At 58.8% G+C, this 18,818-nt stretch overlaps 1 protein-coding gene across 3 annotated transcripts in view; it reads left to right on the plus strand.

Annotated features, from left to right (window-relative positions):
• The first annotated feature begins 7,097 nt into the window (after positions 1-7,097).
• The window catches only part of SLC38A10 (solute carrier family 38 member 10), a 30,924-nt gene continuing 19,203 nt past the window's right edge, over positions 7,098-18,818 (plus strand). For 2 of the 3 annotated variants that reach the window (XM_082293838.1, XM_082293839.1), the window contains exons 1-8: positions 7,098-7,281; positions 8,315-8,432; positions 11,545-11,590; positions 12,671-12,764; positions 13,846-13,989; positions 14,900-15,024; positions 17,701-17,803; positions 18,491-18,673. In XM_082293838.1, the coding sequence (XP_082149964.1) occupies positions 7,174-7,281; positions 8,315-8,432; positions 11,545-11,590; positions 12,671-12,764; positions 13,846-13,989; positions 14,900-15,024; positions 17,701-17,803; positions 18,491-18,673 (921 nt within the window). In that variant the 5' untranslated portion in view covers positions 7,098-7,173. Of the gene's footprint in view, positions 7,282-8,314; positions 8,433-10,162; positions 10,235-11,544; positions 11,591-12,670; positions 12,765-13,845; positions 13,990-14,899; positions 15,025-17,700; positions 17,804-18,490; positions 18,674-18,818 lie in introns of those variants that run through there. The other variant, XM_082293840.1, reaches the window with a different exon arrangement.

Here is an 18,818-nt window from a genome sequence, read left to right on the forward strand (position 1 = left end):
TGAGGGGGGGCAGTATGAGGGGGCTGTGCGGTGTTGGGGAGCTGTGATGTAGGGGGGCTGTGCAATATGAGGGGATACAATATGGGGGGCCGTGCAGAGCAAGGGGGAGCTGTGCAAGGCTGGGGGGCTGTGCAGTGAGGGGTTACAATGGGGGGGGGCATGCAGAGCAGGGTTGGGGGTGTGCAGTGTTGGGGGGCTGCAGTGGGGGAGTTGGAATGGTTGGGGGCCCTGCGAGGGGGGTGTAAGTGTTGGGAGATGTGCAGTGAAGTGTTGGGGGCCTGTGCATGGTTGGGGGGCTGTACAATGTGGGGGGGCCGTGCAGAGCAATGTGTGGGGTACTGGGGACCAACCACACAGTGGGAACGGGAGCAGGAGCAGCACCGGGGGGTACCGGGAGCAGAGGCCTGGCAGCGGCTGCCATTGGGGTCCCTGTCGGGGCGCCGCGGGGTTTTGGGTTTTATTCCTTTTTTGCAATAAGAGGCTGTAATTGATTGACAACGCTGAAATAAATCCCAATCACTCGTAACCACGATTAGATTACGGCGGGCGATTCATTACGTGGGACGGCAATCGAGTTAGGAGGGAGCGGCCGGGGGCCGCGGGGACCCTCTGGCGCCGCGTGGACAGAGCTGCGCGCGCCGGGACGCACGGACACGGCACGGGGACAGACAGACAAGGACAGCCGGGAACAGGCGGCCGCACCGCGGGGCACAGCCCGGCACAGGCGCTGGTGCAGCGGGACGTGCGGCCGCGGCACGGAGCCACGCTCGGGGACACGCCGAGGGACACACGGACACAGAAGGACACGGGATGGCACCAGCAGCACGGAGGCACCGCACACCCAGCCTCCGCATTCACCTCCGTGGCTGCCGTTCGACGGCCCGTCAGATCCCTGTCCATGTGGGAAAGGGCAGGAAAAGGCCGTTGTGGATTATCCCAGCGCATGGAATCGGTGCCGAACGGGAGCGCGGTGCGGATCCCGGTGTGGGGGGACACGATGTGCAGCCACCGGTGGTGTGGGAGCGCTGGGAAAGAGTTTCGTGACTGAAAAAGAAAACCAAAAAACCTCAAAAAAAGCGGCTCTCAGGCTCTTCCTTCCCACAGTGATGCCGGTGGGAATGGGAAGGGGCCAGGGGAGCCCCTGGTGCTGGGTGGGAAGGGGTTGAGTGCAGGGCTTGTGGAGCACCAGGGCTGTGTCCCTGGGCACAGTGAGCAGATCCCCAGTGGGTAAACATCAAACCTGGGCAAGCCTCTGCTGTGGGCAACCCCCTCCCTTGGCTGACTGCCCCTCATGAGTTGGCATCCCCTGCGGACAGAACCCCCACCTTGGGGAGACCCCCTCCTCTGGGCAGCCCCCCAGTGGGCAGACAGACCCCCACTGTGCGTGTCTAAACCCTGTGGGCAGCCCCCCTGCCCCGTGGGGATGACTCTGCTTTGTGAGGTTGATCAATGAAGTGAGGCCAAATAAGCACAATTAAAGTCAATTTAATGAGGATCCCCCCACATCCACCCCCCAGCCCCGCAGCTGCCATTGTCCACTGCTGCTCTCACGGTGCCTGCCCCCCTCCCAGCGGGAGCTGTGCCACCACAGAGCCCCCTGAGCATGGTGTGCCCCTTGGGGGGGCAAGAGGGGACCCCGAGGATGGGGTGTAGTGGCAGAGGGCACGGCCTGTCCCTGCACAGGGGACATGTTTGGGGGTGCAGTGAAGGGGCTGTAACCTCGATGGTGTCCCCCCTCCTCAGCTGTTTTCCTGAGCTTTACCCTCCTGGGAGCTGCTGAACCCCCACGGAAGGGAAAGGAGGCAGGAGTGTCCCCTGACACCCTGACACTCCTGGGATGGGAGCTGGGAACAACCTCTGGCTCTCCCTGTACCTCCAGCAGCTCTGTGTTGGGACCCCCTGGCTGGTGTGTCCCCTCTGCTGTCCTTCATGGCTCGTCCTAGGGCTCCCCACGGCACAGAACGGCACGGAATGGCACAGCACAGCACGGCTCCGGGGACAGGCGGTTTTCCAGCTGGCCACGGCATTCCCGGTGCGTCTCAAGGCCGTCTGCGTCCAAGGGTCGTGTTTGCCAGCGCGGAGGGACGAGGTGGCTCCGCACCACTGTCCCCTCTGCTCCCAGCTCAGGGACCTCGTCCCCCGCCCCGCGCTCCCCGCGGGTGGGGGCACTGGGGGGCACGGAGCGGCAGCCGCTCGGGGGTCCGAGGAAAAAGGCAGGAACTTAACTCCCATTAACCATCCCATTGTACCGGCCGTGGGAATAATCGGGTTTGCTAATGCAATTGCTGCCGCGATGCGAAAATCCGACTGGAAAATGTATTAGAGCAATTATCCGCCTCCCTCCGCAGCCGGCGGAGCATTAATATTCAATTTTGATGTGGAAGCCCTATTATGTTAATGACTTTGGTGACAAAAGTCGTTAATGTAAGTCGGTTCCTTTATGGCGCGGCACTAGCCGGGGTGAGCGCGGCCGCGGCTACGGGGCGGGATGGAACGGGGGGCACGGCACGAGGATCCGGGATGGGGCTGCGTGGGGAGCTGGGATGAGCCCCCTCCCCATCCCCGCACAGCCCTCACGCCGCGGCCCGAGCGGCCGCTCCCCGCGCCCGGAGCCGCCGGTGCTCCGGGGGCTGTGCCGGGGCGGATTATCCGCGCTGCAGCGCATCCGGCAGCGCCGCTCCCTCCGCTGCAGCTGCCCTCCTTTGTTCTCTCCCCGGGCCCCGGGAGATGCACCGGTGCTTCCCCGCCTGCCGGAGAGCGCGGCGGGGCCGGCCCGGGCTGGCCGCTGTCCCGGCCATCAGGTGCCACCGGGGCTGTGCCCCTGCCCGGGTGCTCGGTGCTGCTGCCGTGGTTTGGGCAGCATCGTAGGCAGGCCTGGCTGGATGGGGGGATGGAGCCGGAGCTGTGGGCTGGTGATGGGAGACGTGGGGAGGGATATGAGGAGCAAACCTGCAGCGGAGTCAGCACCTCCTGGCCTGGCCATCAGCAGCCTCCACCACGACGGCTCCCAGTCGGGAATGTCGGTGCCACGGCTGGTGCGACAGACACTCAGCTGTGATGGTGTCCTGGAGCACTGGAGGGATGGGAACAGACAGACACGGAGCCAGGAGCTGCCTATGACGGAGAAAATGACCGTGACCTTCACCTTTCCAGCAAAGAGCTCGTCCTCCTGCCGCTGAGTTGGGAGTGCCCCAGCTTTGCCATGACTGCGGCCATGGCACGGGCGTGGGGCTGGCCTGGCGCTGGGGCCGGCTGGGAACCAGGAAATTTCTCACAGCCAAGGAGGGGACAGCAGATCCCAGACACAACCCGGGCACGGGATGGGATTTACGGCTGCTCCTTTCCAGGCCCCCCCGGGAGGAGGCTCCTGCCCAGCGCGGTCCCCTCCGTGTAGTCGGTGTTTGGCCCTGTCCCAGTACACAGATCTATACGTGGCCCTGTCCCAGCCCTGGCAGCAGCTGGGATTTGCTGCCCAGAGCCCCCTCCCCAGACCTGGCTATAACGGGTGAGTGGGGCCACAAGCATCCGAGCATAAAATAACCCTGCTGCCACCTCTGGCTGGCAAGGCCAGCCCTGACCCACAACACACCCGGGACAGCGTCCTATGGATGCAGCAAGGGCTGGGGCCTCTCCACCGTGGCCCCCCGGGGTCTCCCGGGACAGGAAGGTGCCGAGCCGTCGGAGGCACGGGGGTTCGGCATTGATAGGGCATGGACAGGCACGTGCCCTTGGGCTTGCTGGGGACGGGGCAGCCGCCAGGGACACAGCCCGGTGACATGGGGTCCCGCACGGCCGCGCCGGGGTCCCCCCGGTCCCGTCGCTGTTCCCGGTCCCCGCGGGGGCGGCTCCGCGCGCACGTGGCCGGACCGGGCCGTGCCGCGCGCCCCGCCCCGCGCCCCCCCCGCGCTCCCATTGGCCCAGCGCCCCCCAGCCCGCGCTCCCATTGGCCCAGCGCCCCCCGGCCCGCGCTCCCATTGGCCCCGGTGCCCTCCACAAACAAAGGCCGGAGCCCGGCGAGCAGGCCTGTGCGCCGCTCTGATTGGCGGGGCCGGGGGGCGGGGCGGGCCCGGCCAGGCCCCGCCCCCCGAGCCGCCCCGGGTGTCCTTACACGGAGCGGGGCGGGGCGCGCCCATTCATGCGCGCGGGGAGGGGCGGGGCCAGCGCGGGGCTGCGCTTCCCGCCCGCGGCGCGCGCGGCTCGTTCCCACGGCGCGGGTGGGTGAATGAACGGGCGCGCGCGGGGGCACCGCGCCGGACCCGTGCGGCTCGGTAAGGTCCGGTAAGGCTCCGTACGGCCCGGTAAGGTCCGGTAAGGCACCGCGTGGCTCGGAACGGCTCGGCACAGCTCGGTGCCTGTGCTAGGCGCGGGTAGGTGCAGGTGGGGAGCGCGTCCACGCGCGGGTGTGACGGTGCCGGGGCTCGCGTGGGGCGGGCGCGGTGCGTGTCCAGCGAGTGCGCGGCTGCGCGTGGATCCCCCGTGGTTGTGTCCGCGGTGCTGTGTCCACCCGCACGCCCCTCTGTGCCTTGCACACCCACGCGTGTTTTGTTCGGGGGGCAAAGGGGGCTGCCCGGGGTCCCCCACGGCCTTGGCTCTGCATCTGCATCGCTCCTGCCCAGCTCTTGGGCAGCACCAGCGTCCCAAAGGCTTGGGGACCCCCATCCCAAAATCCGTCCCATGGTGAGCACCCACTGTCGGGCCCCACGGCTGACACTGGGGTGACACCGCGGCGGGGACACCACGGCCTCCCGCCTCCCCCCAGCACAGGCTGTGCTGTTTGTCCCACGCTGCTTTAACCCCTCCACATGGGTTGGGCCCCTTGCCTCCATCCTTCTCCTCATGGCCATAAATTCATTCCCAATACCGTTCCCAACCTGCCAGGCCCTCGCGGGACATGCGGCAGCTCCCAGCCCGTGCTGGAGATACGGACTGAACTTTGGTCCCTGAGCAATTAAGGTGCCTGAAACTGCACTTCATTAATGGTTGTTCCGCAATAAAACCCATCAAACTGCACTTATTTGCAATATAAATCTGCAATTTGTTTTAATTTATGTTTTCCAATCCCTGTCGGGTGGTTCCTGGGATCTGCCAGGCATCTGTCACCGGAACCAGCCGTCGGGAGCAGGGTGGCCCTGCGTGCTGGGTGCCGGTCCCTGGGTGAAGGGGGGACGTGGGGTGGGGTGTGGTTGGGCTTGCCCCAGGTCTGGAGAGGTGGTTCCCATTCCTTCCCATTCCCGCTGGACCCTGCATTGTGTCCCTCAAGAGGGAGGGCAGGGATGCTCCCAGGGAGCTCGTGGTTCCAGGGAAGAGCATCCCTGTGCCATGGGAGGTTCATGGGAGTCTCTTGGCATGGAGCTGCCGCTGAGGCGAATTCCTGAACAAGGGTGGGATGGGGTGGGAGCAGAGATGGGCCCAGCTGTTTTCCTGGGACAGCATCACCCATGGGAGCTGGGAATCTGGCTCAGCTCAGCACAGCGCGTGTGTGCCAGCACACGTGTGCACCTGCCTGCGGAGCAGCATCGGACGCAGCAGCGGACCCTGGACATCCCGAGTGATTTGTACTTCCACGAAGCAGTGCAGGTTCCCTGCGGGATCAGCCAGCCCTGAGCCCCCATTTCTAATTACAGTAATTGTGGCTCTGGCATCCTCCGGGACTGGTTGTTCTCCGTGGCTCCAAATCCAGCGGGAGGAATCTGGGCCATGGGGCAGGACTGGGAAGGGCTCTGAGCCACCTGGGATTCCCAGTGGATCCTGTGGTGGGACTGCTGCCGCTGGCTCCCAAACCCAGCCGGGCCCTTTGGTGGCTTGTGCCCGGCCGTTCACAGTGTTTGGGGCTTTCCAGGGAATTCTCCCTTGCTCTCAGCAGGTCCGTGATGGGAAACTGCCCTGGTGCTGCTGGGACAGAGCCCGGCTCCTGCTGGAGGCAGAATTTGGGATGTTCGGAGCTGCAGAGCAGCTGATGGTACCTGAGGAGCTGGAGAAAACCCCATTCCCTGGGGATGGGTACGGACAGGCCCCGGGCTCGTGGCACAGGAGGATGGCAGAGCGGGGGCTGCTCCCCTGCTGTCCCCATCCCGTGTCACGGGGACTCCTGGCTGGCTCTGGACATTTCCCAAGCCCTCGGCTCCCACTCGGACATGGAGAAGCCACCAGAGGCCTTTTCCTGACCATGGCTCGGCTCCTCCAAAGCAGCTGCGTGACATTCCCGAGGGGATCCCTCATCCCACCCCGAGGATGCACACGGACCCAGCCACCGCTCCGGCACAGGAGCCAGGAAAACGCAGCCGGAGCTACCGATCCCACGCAGCACCTGGAGGGAATTAGGCCGCCTGTTCACCTCCCTGCAAACCTTTTGTAGAGCGAATTCCTGCGGTTTCCCATCGCAATTGCTGCAAATTATACGAGCGCCTCATTTCGTTCCGACGGGAACGTGCCCTTGGCGTGTGCCACCGCGAGCTGCCGCCACGCCTGGCCTCGGGGGACCCTTCCAGAGCCCCCCCTCATCTTTCCTTCTTTTTCCCGTGTCCTGTGGGATGTGGGGGGTACGTCCGCGGCAGAGCTGGGGATGGCTCCGGTTGGGATGGGGAGCAGATGTGTGTGCACAGCTGGACGCGTGCCCAGATGTGGAGGCGGGAGGCGATGCCGGGGGTGATGGGCTGCCCTCGAGGGGCCTTTCAGAGGCCCCCATCACGCCGGGAAACCCCGCTCGGGTGTCAGCGCTGCCGCAAGATGTGTGGTCATGTGTGTATACGCACACACACGCATGTAAAGGCAGGCACGCACCCATGTTCGTGCCTTTCCACGCATGGATCTGAACGGATGTGTGTCCTTGTGCAATCCCGCACCTCCCTGGCCGTGCTCAGCTCTCCGGGGGTGCCCCCAACCACGAGGAGCCCCCGTTTACCCTCCCAGCACCAGCGAGTCCAGGCCTCCGAGGCGGCTGGAGCGTCCCCGCTCCGCCGCGCGGACCACGTGACTTCCTGCGGCGGCGGCGGAAGCCGGAAGTGCCGCTGTGGCCGGTGCCGGGTCGGGGCGGGCCCGGTGGGGCCATGGCGGGCACGGGCGGCTGAGGGGCACCGGGGGCACCGGGCGCTGCGGGGGCTCCGAGCCGGCTGTGGGGCGCGGGGAGCGGCCACAAACCGGGTCCCCCGCCGCGGGGACCTTCCGCCGCGAGCCATGGCGGCGGCGGCGGCGGCGGCGGGTTCCAACTGGGGCCTGATCATGAACGTGGTGAACAGCATCGTGGGCGTGAGCGTGCTCACCGTGCCCTTCTGTTTCCGACAGGTGAGCGGCCGCCCGGCCGGGCGCTGCGTCCGAGCGGGGAGCGGGGTCCTGCCGGTGTCCCCGGGCTGGGGCGGGGGTGTCGGTCCGTGCCCTTGGAAGCCTAAAGCCCCGGCGAGCTCCTCCAGGCCCGGGCACTCTGGGGGAAGGCGGGCAGAGGCTGCCTCTGCCCTTCTGGCCCGAGTTTGGGGGGTGGTTCCCTGGCTGGAAAAGAAAGTCAGCAAAGGAAACGCTCAAGACCCAGATAGGGCACCTCGTGTTCCAAACGCTGCGCTTTTCTTAGTCGTGAATTCTCCAGCTCAAAACTTCTGCACCAAACTCTGGGTTTTTCCCTGTCCTGTTGTCTCCAACTGATCGTTTCTGCCTGTCTTGTAAGGAGAAGGGAAAAATAAAATCTAAGGCTTTACCCCTGTGATAAACGTGAGCTGGCTTGGAGGCTTTTCCAAACCCCGACTGTGCCCCCACACCCCTGCCCGGGATCTGCCCCCATGCCCACGGCCTCGCCTGCCTCAGACAGCAGGGAAAGGGCAGCTGGGATCGGGATCTGGGCCTGCTCCAAGCCACCTGCTTGGTGCCCCGTGGTCCCCACCCCTGTGAGCAGAGAAGGCAGCGAGGCAGGAGCTGCATGAGGAGTTTGTGTTGTTGATAAATGAGTTTGCAGCAGAGGTGGCACCTCGGGGTCTGTCTGTGCTACCTGAACCCACTGGGAGCTGTGGAGGGCGCTGGGGGAAGAGCCAGGGTGGAAGTTCTACTCCACAGCCTGCTCCCAGTTCACTCCTCGGTGCTTGGACTGGTACAGCTGGGAGCTGTGGGAAGCAGGCATCTGTTCCACGTGTCCTTGTGCTGTGGAGAGAGTGATACGGAGCTGGTACCTCCCTCCCAGCTGGTAGGAAGGGGACAGAACTTCCTGAAAGAGGGAAAAATGGGGCTGAAATACGTGGGGAAACCTGAGGGTGCTGAGGGAGGGTGGGAGGGCCGTGGAGGGGGCCTGACCCCCCATCTCCTGCTGGTCTCTTCCCCCTCTGCTCCGTTGCAGTGTGGGATCATCCTGGGAGCTGTGCTGCTGATCTTCTGCTCGTGGATGACTCACCAGTCCTGCATGTTCCTGGTGAAGTCGGCCAACCTCAGCAAGCGCAGGACCTACCCCGGCCTCGGTGAGATCCCAGCTCCGGGGCTGCTTCCCAGCCCTGCTCCTCTCTTAACTGCAGTGGGACCTTGGCATCCGAATTTACATTTCCTCAGTGGTGCTGTCGGAACAGCAAATGTTTTCTTGCTGCAGTTCCCAGCCTCCCTCGTCCTCCTGCCTCAGCCTCTCCCCCGGGGCAGCGCCAGGGTTGGATCCTGCTCCCGACCGCCCAGTTAATGGGTGCTGAGTTGTTTTGACTCTGCGGGGCAGGGGAGGAGGTGATCCAAACCCCAGCTCCCGGGAGCCATCTGGGATGAATTGTGGGTCTGGGATGAATTAATTATGGGTCTGGGCACGAGTTCCCCACCCAGCGCTGCTGGGACAGCGGGTCCTGCCAGCCTGGCACAGAGCTGGGCTGCCTGGATCCGAGCTGGGAGCTCCTTTATGGCTCAGCAGAAAGGAAACAGAGCGAGGTTCCAAAGGGCTGAGAAAATAAAAACATCTGGAAGATCCCTGGGTGGGTTTTGGCAGAGCCCGGCCACCCTTGGAGCTCAGCACTGGCGCCGGGATTGGCCTCTGCTCATGGCCTCTCTTGGGATTCTGACTGACTTGGGGAGCAGGAGGAGGTGTTTGGGTTCCAGTCCTTGCCGTTGGCATATGAAGCAGCAGGAAAAGTTGCCTTTTCCTTGTTCTCCCTTCCTTTTCTGTGCAATGAGGGAGGTGGTTGGCGCTGCCCTGGCACACGGGCTCCCACCAGCTGCTGACAGATGGGTTTGCTCCTCCCTCAGAGTGCCCGAGGTGCTGCTCCCAGGAAGCACATCCCAGCTTCTGCCGACTTGTATCTGCTAGAAACGGAAAAGATGGAGAAGCTCCATGGTCTGGGAGGTTGTTTTGGTGCCAGAGGGAAGGGGGAGCCCCCGGAGCACCCGGCCCAGCTGCCGGTGCCGCCGCTCCCTGCCCCTCACAAGACGCCTTTGTGTGCGGCTTCCCGGAGGACAGAGAGTCCCCTCCACCTTGGAGCGTGTCCCGGGAAGAAGGGATCCTCTGCACGCCCTGAAGCCAAGGGGCTGGAATACAGAGAGGGCCAGTAATGCTTCCCAGCTTCCTCCTGGCAGGCGGAGGCTGGCAGCAGCGCCTGTGCCCGCTCCCGGTGCCCTGGGAGAGGTGCCATGGGCCGGGAGCGCTCCCACGCCGCATCCCAATGCTCCGAGGTCGGGCAGCTCCACACAGACCCCCTTTGTCCCCGCAGGCTGGGCCCGGGGACATCTGCGGGCACTCCTGGGAGGCTTTGGCAGCGCTGAGGCGCGGAGGAAAGTTGTGCACATTCCCTGCAGGCAGGCAGTGCCTTCCGGAGGAACAGCGGCAGCCACGGCTCCGGCACAAAGGGGGTCCCAGGCTGGGCTGGCGGTGGCTCGTCACCACTGCGTGAAGGGGAAGGGCTGCAGGGAGATGTGTGGGTGAGGAGGGAAGTGGGATGCAGTTCCCAGATGGATTTCAACCAGGAGATGAGTGAATCCCTCCCCTTCCAGCAGCACTCGGGATGTGCAGGAGCTGTGCTGGGCAGCTCCTGGGGGCATAGCTCAGCCCCGCAGGGCAAGGGGCTGAAGCTCAGTCCCAGGAACCACACTGGGTTTAAAAGACTTCTCCAGGTACCGAGTAAGCTGTGCCCAGTTTGGGGGCTTTCCAAGATCCCATTTCAAGGATTTGACTGTACCGTTTATTTTACAGTCGTCACCTCCTGGAGAAGATAAAGGATCCCATTTTTCCGTTGTCCCCGGATGGGGACGCCTGCCCACAGTGTTTGGAGGCTTGTTCTCATTGAACATCAAGGTGAACAGCCGGGGACACGGGCTGGTTCCAGCATCACCTGTGGCTGTGTCCATATCCAGAGGCTGCAGTGTGCCCTGGAAGGATCAGCAGCACCATTCCTCCATTCCCCCCGAGCTCAGCCTGTTAATAACCCATTCCAGGAGGGATGTTTTCCTCTTGCTGGCTCCTCTCTCCTCCCAGACCCTTCGTCTGTGGGCCTGACTCCCCCCAGGGCTGTTGCCTTTTCCCTCATGGTTGTGAATTCCCAAAGGAGGCTGGAGAGGAGCGGCCACTCCTCATGCCCGGGCACGGTGCCTGGTGGTGGCTGTCCCAGTGCCCTGTCACTGATCCAGCAGCTATTTTGGGTGCTCCTCCACATCCCTGCTCCGGGCTGTGGGTCCCTGCCGTGCCTTTTGCTCATTCTGTGGGAGAACATCTCGTTTCCTGAATTTTTAGCTCGAGTAGAGTCCAAGGAAATCAAGAGTTGAAGTTAATATTTAAAATAGCAGAAGAAGCTTCCAGAAAGGATTTGAGTTTGTTTTCTGGCGGGCGCTGGGAATGTTGGGCTGTGCCTTGAGGGAAGGCAGAGGGGACTCCAGGGTGGTGGGTTCATGCTGGACCTCACTGGCAGATTTGGGCACTGTGGTCTGGGTTTGGCACTGGAGCTCCCCATTCCCATTCTGCCCAGTAAGAGCTAAAAATAGAAGTAAAAGTTTTCTTGGCATTGTCTTTTTTAAGAGAAAACCCAGTGATTTTAGTACTAGTGAGCATTTTCTGCTCCAACCCAAGGATGGGGGGGGGGGGGAAAGCAAAGCCTTGGCAGCAGCCCTTTGGTGTGGGTTGGGAGCACTGGGTATTCTGGGAATGGGATTGAACGTTCTGGGCACCAGCTCAGCTCTCCCAGCCAGCGATGTCGGGCGGCCCAGTTCGAGGGGGAAGATAAAAATAAAAAGGGGACTTGGACTGGAATTCTGCACCACTTTAACTTTCGCCACACACAATCTTGTACAGGAATATTTTCTCTCCCATTGCCTTTAATGGCTGCCATGTGTGGCTGCTGCTTCACACCACTTCTGGTTTTAAATAGAAAAAAAAGAACCTGCTTGCTGGCTTTCCCTCATCCCTGTTCCTGTCTTATGTGGTTTTCAGTTTCCAGAGGGAAAGGCTGAAAAAGAAAGTGGGAGGGTGAGGGAAAGAGCCCCAAAATACCAGTGGTGGGTTCCTGCTGCACTGCCCTGTGTCATTGTTGGAGTTTAATTGTGAACTGACATCTTGCCCTGTTCTGGACCTTTCTTTGACTAACTTCCGCTCTTTTTTCCTTTTTATGCCAGCATTTCATGCCTATGGAAAAGCAGGAAAAATGTTGGTGGAAACAAGGTAAATCTGCTGCCTATTCAAAGTGTGAACAGTTTGGGTGTCTTTGGTGAAAACTTTTCTGAGCCTTGCTGTGCTCTCCTTCCTTCCCCTCCTGCCTTCTGGAATGCAACAGGAGCCTGAGTGAGATCCCCTGAGCACAGCTCACAGGTGTCACCTCCATCCCACCCGTTCCAGAGCTCCCGGAGACGGGAGCGCTTCCCAGGCGCTGGGAGCACAGAAGGTGGGGATGAGCTCGTCTCCTGCTCTGCTGTGAAATCACAGGCGTGTCACTCATGGCAGCTTTCCAGGGGTGACATCCCTGCTGCTGAGTTAGTGGGAGGGAGTGTTTGCTTCCTTGGATCCCGGGATCTGCTCTGGTCCTGCCCTCTGTGCTGCCTTCCCTGCGAGATGCCTTGAGGGGGAATCCTGCCCCCATCTCAGGGCAGACTCCGCTGCCTCCCATGACCCCAGTGCAGAACTCAGGTGATGGCACAATCCTCACTGCCCTGCTTTTTCCAGCAGGGGTTCTTTTCCAGGCATGTTGAGCCCAGAGCAGGCAGTGGTGCTGGCTCCTTCACTCTCCCCAGCTGCAAACTTCTGCACAGCACTAAAAATACACAGAATATTCCTCAGATGTTACTTGTCCATGCAAGCAGAGGCTGTAATTGCCACAGGGATGTTCTATTATTGGAACTGGGAAGGAAAGTGGTCCAGGAGTGGGAGGAGAAGCAGTTCATGGACAATCTTTTCATTAAAGTGTGGTCCATTGTGTGGAGAGACGTTGGAGAGCCCATTGGATATTGAGACTCTCATGGCAGGGCCCTGCTGTGGGTGTGGGGCTCTGAGAGCCTCGTGCTGGTTCTTCTGAATTTTTCCAGGAGTTGAAGGAGCTCTTGTCATCTCCAAGATTAGTTTTCCTTGGTTTTTAACCCCCACGGGTTTTTAACCCCCACGGGTTGTGGGCAGAGCTGCGTCTCCCGCCAGCGTTTGGTGTGGATGGAGGTTCTCTGGTGGGATGGAGTGCAGAAGGGGTGTCCTGCTCTTCCCAAGGCTGAGGGTGGAAGCGTGGCCCTCCTAACCCCTCCCTGTTTGTGTTTGCAGCATGATTGGGCTGATGTTGGGCACTTGCATCGCTTTCTACGTCGTCATCGGCGATTTGGGCTCCAACTTCTTTGCCCAGATGCTCGGATTCCAGGTGAATAAATCACTCCTGTGGTGCTCCCAGACCTTGCACTGAGCCCTGTGTTCCGTGGATACAGCAGAGCTCCTGCCTTGGAGCATGCTCAGCACCCTGTGGGGTCCCAAGGGGGCTTTGTGGGGTCCCCTCACGGAGAGGTGCTCGTGCATGGAGCCTTCGGCTCTGGGAAGTCTGGGAAGCTCAGACATATGGCAAACAATCAGCTGTGTAAAACTCCAATAAGGCATTTCCATCAAAGGAATTCTTTTTAACTTGGTCCCTTATTAATTCTGGAGCAGATTCCTGGGGGAGATAATGCTTCCTGCCTTAATTCCTGCCCCAGTGGGTAGTGACAGGCAGTTCCTCTGCCTGAGCTCTCCTCACTGTAGTTCAGGAGGGATTTTTGTCCTGTCCCTGGCTGTTTTTGTGGCCAAAGTCTCTGTGTTCCTGCCTCCTCAGCCGTGTGATGAGCCCGCTGCTGGCTCAGGGTGCTCGGAGGCAAGAGGTGCTCCTCAGAGCCGGCACGAGAGCCGTACAGGGAAGCAAAAGGATTTTTGGTTGAGTGTTATCTGTGCTGCCTGATGCTCCTAAGCTCAGATTAAGGGACTGTGAAGTTAAAAAAGATGCGTTGAGGCTGCAGCCAAATTAGGTATTAAATATTTCCAAGCATTCCAGAGTGTTCTGCCATAATAAATACCAGTGCGAGGCTTTGATTAATTTTCTGGATCGGAGTTTTCAACACTTTCAATCTCTCGTCTCCCCAAGTAAATTTAGGTTTTATTTAATTGCATGAAAGTACCTAAACAGCTTGTGCTGGATTAGCATTTAACCCCCCCCAAGCCACCCCCCAAATTCTTCCAGCTTGGACCTGTCACACAGTGCAGAGCAACAGTGGCACCCAGTGACTGTCTGAGCTCAGCACAGACGGAGCCCACAGAGCGCCGAGCTTGCAGCATCTTCAAACACCCCCAGACACAGAATGTCACTGTTTAAAGTTGCTTTTCACTCTGGAAAGATGAACCACGCCAGGGTTTGCTCATTGGGTGGATGTGTTGAGTATCCTCCCTGCTCTGGGTGTTGATGCAGGTCCCTTTTCCAGGTGTCGGGCAGTTTCCGGATTGTCCTGCTCTTCGCTGTCTCCCTGTGCATTGTCCTTCCCCTGAGCCTCCAGAGGAACATGATGGCCTCCATCCAGTCCTTCAGTGCCATGGCTCTCATCTTCTACACCGTGTTCATGTTCGTGGTGGGTACGGACACCGGGAATCCTGTTTTCCTACCTTCTGTTGCTTTTTAATGACCAGTTTCACCTCCCGGGTGATCCTGTGGTTCCCTCGTGGAGCCCCAGCCCTGTCTTCCCCAAATTTCAGGACTGGAAGGAGAGGAAGGTGTGGGAATTCTTTCCATGTAACTTTTCTAGTAGGGTGTGCAGGGTCCCACCTCAGAGCTGCCTCCTTAGGGAGGTGTGGAGCCTCCCAGGGGCTGTGCCTTTAAGAAACCACAACATTCATAAGAGTTGGCTGCACTGAAACATCTCTGGGGATTAGAAACCCCATCCAAGGATATTATAAACAGACATTCAGACATATTTACCTTCTGCTTCCTGTGCAACCCAACTCCTGCCAGTTCCCGTGTCCATGGCAGGGGAGCTCCCTGGCCTCGGCTCCTCCCCCTTTCCATAAAGTTTTTCCTTCTCTTTGGTGAGCTGGTGTCGTTAAATGGCCCTGGAGCAGCAGGTGGGATCCTGTTTTAGGACCCTTTGTCTCTCTCTGCTTAACAGGATTCTCTAAGGCCAACGGTGCTTCCTGTTTGGATTTAAAACCACATTTTAAAAAACACGTTTAAAAAAGTGCAGAAGAGGTTGCTTTGAGCAATAATTCTCACAGTTCATGTGTCCGTGGAAATCACCTCACCCTGGTGTGTGCTGTGATGTCTGATGGCATCAAACAAGCGGGGAGTGTCATAGATCCCTTAAAGTACTCCCTGGGATCCTTGGTGGCCCTGGCAGCTGTGCGGGTGGGATGGGGAGCTGGGGGATTGGGATGGGGCTCCCGGCAGAGCTGCCACACGCTGCCTCTTATCCCAGCCTGGCATTGTTGCTGCCATGGAGCTGTGTGGGGCTGGATCCTCACCCCTGCTCTCTGTCCTGGCTGCAGGTTGTGGTGTCCTCCTTCAATCACGGGCTCTTCAGCGGGCAGTGGCTGCAGCGAGTGAGTTACGTACGCTGGGAGGGCATTTTCCGCTGCATCCCCATCTTTGGAATGTCTTTTGCCTGTCAGTCGTAAGTACCTGGCATTCCTAGCCCTGGCAGTTGTTCCTGCAGGGAGTTTGCGTGAGGGCAGAGGGTCAGGAGGATCTGCAAGGGATAGATACCATCTGCTTTGGTGGTTTATTTTCATCAGGGTATTTTACAGCTTGCTGAAGTTCAGCCTCTCATTCAGTCGTGACCCTTTTGTTACCCAGACCCTCTTGTTACTCCATTTCTCCTGGGAATTCTTGTAGCGGAGCAACACGAGACCACTGGAGCCAAACAGCTCCTCGGGAGCTTCTGCTGCAGCTGCACGAGGGATGAAATTCCTCTGGTTCTTGAAGGGAATGCTGGAGCACCAGGGAAGGCAGCGGGGCTGTGTCACCCCACTGTGTGACCCCCACAGGGCCTCCCCTGAGTAGTGAATGCTGGGGGCTGCTCTGCTTCCCCAAATTTCTTGGAGAACACTCCAAAGATTACACAGCTGTTGGCTTTGGAGGGTTGTTCCTGCATTTCCAGTTCCCTGGGTTTAGTGGCACATGGAAAGAGGTGAGAGCACACCAGGCTATTTCCACCTTTCCTGTTCCCTGTTTTTAATGAGGGTTTCCGCTGACATGTGGAAGGAGGTGAGAGCACACCAGGCTATTTCCACGTTTCCAGTTCCCTGTTTTTAGTGGCACATGGAAGGAGGTGAGAGCAGACCAGGCTATTTCCACCTTTCCCGTTCCCTGTTTTTGTGAGGGTTTCTGCTGACAAGTGGAAGAAGGTGAGGGCAGACCAGGCTATTCCAGGTTTCCAGCAGCATTTCCTGCAGCACCAGAGCAGCACATGAGCACTACGTGCCTGGCCAGAACCGTGACAGCTCTAACCAGTGTAAATCCAGCCCTGGACACGGGAAGGACTGGCCTCTGGAAGGACCATCCTCCTCTGGAAGCCTGGCAGAGCCGGGCTTCCCCCCTGTAGTTCCAGCAAACGGGTCTCGTGCCAACAGTAAATGAATGTGACAGATAAAATTTGCTCAGACTGCTGTGTTTACACCCACTCCAAGATCCAAATCATCATTTCCCACTTACTGGCTCTCTTGGCAGCTCAGATCCTACCCCGGCACGCTCCAGGCTTGCTGTTTAATGTCTCCATTACAACTGGCGAAGGGAATTGTGTTCTCTTGCAGCTTTACCTTGTTAACAGATCCCTTTTAGGTTTTTTTTTCCTTAAGGAAGCCACACAATACCCAGCACAATTTTCCTGGGAGTTGGAAGTGCAGGGAAATGGTTTGGTTTGGACCTGTGTGTGTGGACCTAAATTTGGGCTCCATGGCAGCACTTCTGTGGCAAAACCAATCTAAAGCTGTGTGTTTTTTCCAAACATCAGGAAAATACGCTGTCCCCAGGCAATATTTATATACATTACACGGGCAATATTTATATACATTTTTTATTTCTTTCCATCTATGTATTCTCTTTTTCTCTCCCCTCTCTATATATTCTATTTCTCTCTTTATATGTTTTTTGTCTATATAGTCTCAGCTGGGTAGGTTTAATTTTGCTAACCTCTGAATCACCTTTTTAACCATCCCACACACTGCAGAGCCTCCCTCTTTCCCTCCTTTTTCCTTCCCAAGCCTGGATGTTTGGCTGGACCCTTCTCTTGGAGGCTGAAGGCTGGAATGTGGCTGGTTAATCTAATGGAGGTGGCTGTGGAGAGGGCAGGGAGGAATCCCAAATGAAGAGATTCCCAGGGAAGCCAGTCTCCTCACTCCCAGGGAGGAATCCCAAATGGAGAGACTTTGGGAAGTCAGTCTCCTCACTCCTAGGGAGGAATCCTAAATGGAGAGCTCCCAGGGAAGCTGGCCTTGCTCCCTGCTGGTACCTCCAGCCCCGGTGCGTGTCCCGGAGCCAACGTGCTCAGCCTCCTTTGACGTTCAGGGATTAAGGGTTAAGGCTCTTCCTGCTCAGCCTCAGCCTGACACAGTTCCTGGGAATGGCTTTGTGCCCACTGGAGCTGGGGATACCCCTTCCCATCTCCCTGCACGCTCCCCCCCCTTCTCCTCAGAGTTTCTCCCGTAACACGATCCCGGGATGGAGCCGCTAGAATTCAAGTAACAAGAGGTTAATGAATTGCTAAAACATGCACCTGATGTCAAAAAGGACATTCCCCACGCTTTCCAAGGCTGTAAATACCCCAAATCCTGGGGAGCTGGCACTCCTGGCTTTCTATGAAGCGAACTGAAGTAGGACAGGCGCTGCGCTCCGATTTGTTTGTTTAACTTTTCCTTCAGACAGTGGGATGCTCCAACCTTCTTCCCGCTTTTCCTCTGTAAACACTGTGTTGCTTTAATTATCAGCACGGAGAGCTCCAAGAACAATAATCTCCGGCACTGGGGCTGGCCCGGAGCCACCCGCAGCCCCGGGAACAAACGGTCATTCATTTTGCAACCCTTTCTGAACCCGAATGTTTACATCACACGTTTTGCTCCACGTGGTGGGGTGGGGAGAGCAGGAATATTTTTGCAACACTTAAAAGTTATGAGTGTTCTGAAATCTCTTGGCATTAGCAGTATAAATTGTGGAATAGCAGCGGGTGTTTATGCTCCAGAGGGGGAAGGTGTCAGGGATTCGTTGCTGCTGGGCTGAGGCAGAGAATGGGCTGGGATTGGGGGTTTTCTCCTGTTTTCTGCAGGTTTCCTTAAATATTTTACCTTTTTTACAGTCAGGTCTTGCCTACTTACGACAGCTTGGATGAGCCGTCTGTCAAAATCATGAGCTCCATATTTGCTTCTTCCCTAAACGTGGTCACCACCTTTTACATCATGGTAGGAACTTCCCCTTCTCTTCTCTTGCCAGAAATCTGGAGGGGCCACAGGGATGAGGATTTATCTACAGCTGGGGCTGCTTTCTGCTTATCTGTATTTATTCTGACAGATAAGCCGTCGTGCTGAAAGCAGAGTTAGGTGGGAGGTGATGAACCCAAGAGCACAGGGGGCATTGGGAGAGTCCAGATTTTCAGAGCAGCACGTTTCCTTGGATGGAGGCAGAGTGGAGGCCCAGGTCTTCCCAGGCCCAGCCTGGAGCTGGGGCTGCTGCCCAGAGTTTGGGAGAGCTTTTTCTAGCCTGTTGTGAAGGAAGTTATGCCTCATAAGGCAGCAGTTAATAAAACTGGGTTAATAATTCCTGAGGAGAGCTGTGGCCCATGAGCCAGGCTGCTGCAGGGAATTGTGACAGCTGCTCTGTTGGGAGAGGGACAATCCATGGGCCTGGCAGCAAGCAAAGTGTGTCCTCCAGGAAAACCCCTGGATTTGGTGAGAAGCTTGCCTTTAGGCAGCTCCCACTCTTGATTAACAACCTGTCCCAGGTCTCGGGGTGCTGGGGCTGCTGGCAGGTTGCCCGTGGGAGTGACCTCACGCTCCCACTTGGCTGCTCCAGCAGGAGGGCACCGTGCTGCCCCTCTCTGAGGAGCAGCTGGGAGGTGCTTTGGAGTCCAACCCCGCTCCCCTCCCCAGGTGGGCTTCTTTGGCTACGTGAGTTACACCGAAGCCATTGCTGGGAACGTCCTCATGAACTTCCCTTCCAACGTGGTGACGGAGATGATCCGAGTGGGATTCATGATGTCGGTGGCGGTGGGGTTCCCCATGATGATCCTGCCGTGCAGACAGGCACTGAACACCCTGCTCTTTGAGCAGCAGGTAAGATCCCAGGGCTGCCTTGGTGTGAAACTTGATTTTTGAAGGGTTTTTGTGACTCTTTGGTCTCTGACTGGGCCCCAAACCTGCCTTGGCTCCATGAGACTCTGGTGATAATGGCACGTGGCAGGTACTTGCTATCCAGAGG

The sequence above is a fragment of the Coloeus monedula genome, assembly GCF_965178545.1.
Source record: "Coloeus monedula genome assembly, chromosome: 19".
In the NCBI taxonomy this organism is placed as follows: Eukaryota; Metazoa; Chordata; class Aves; order Passeriformes; family Corvidae; genus Coloeus; species Coloeus monedula.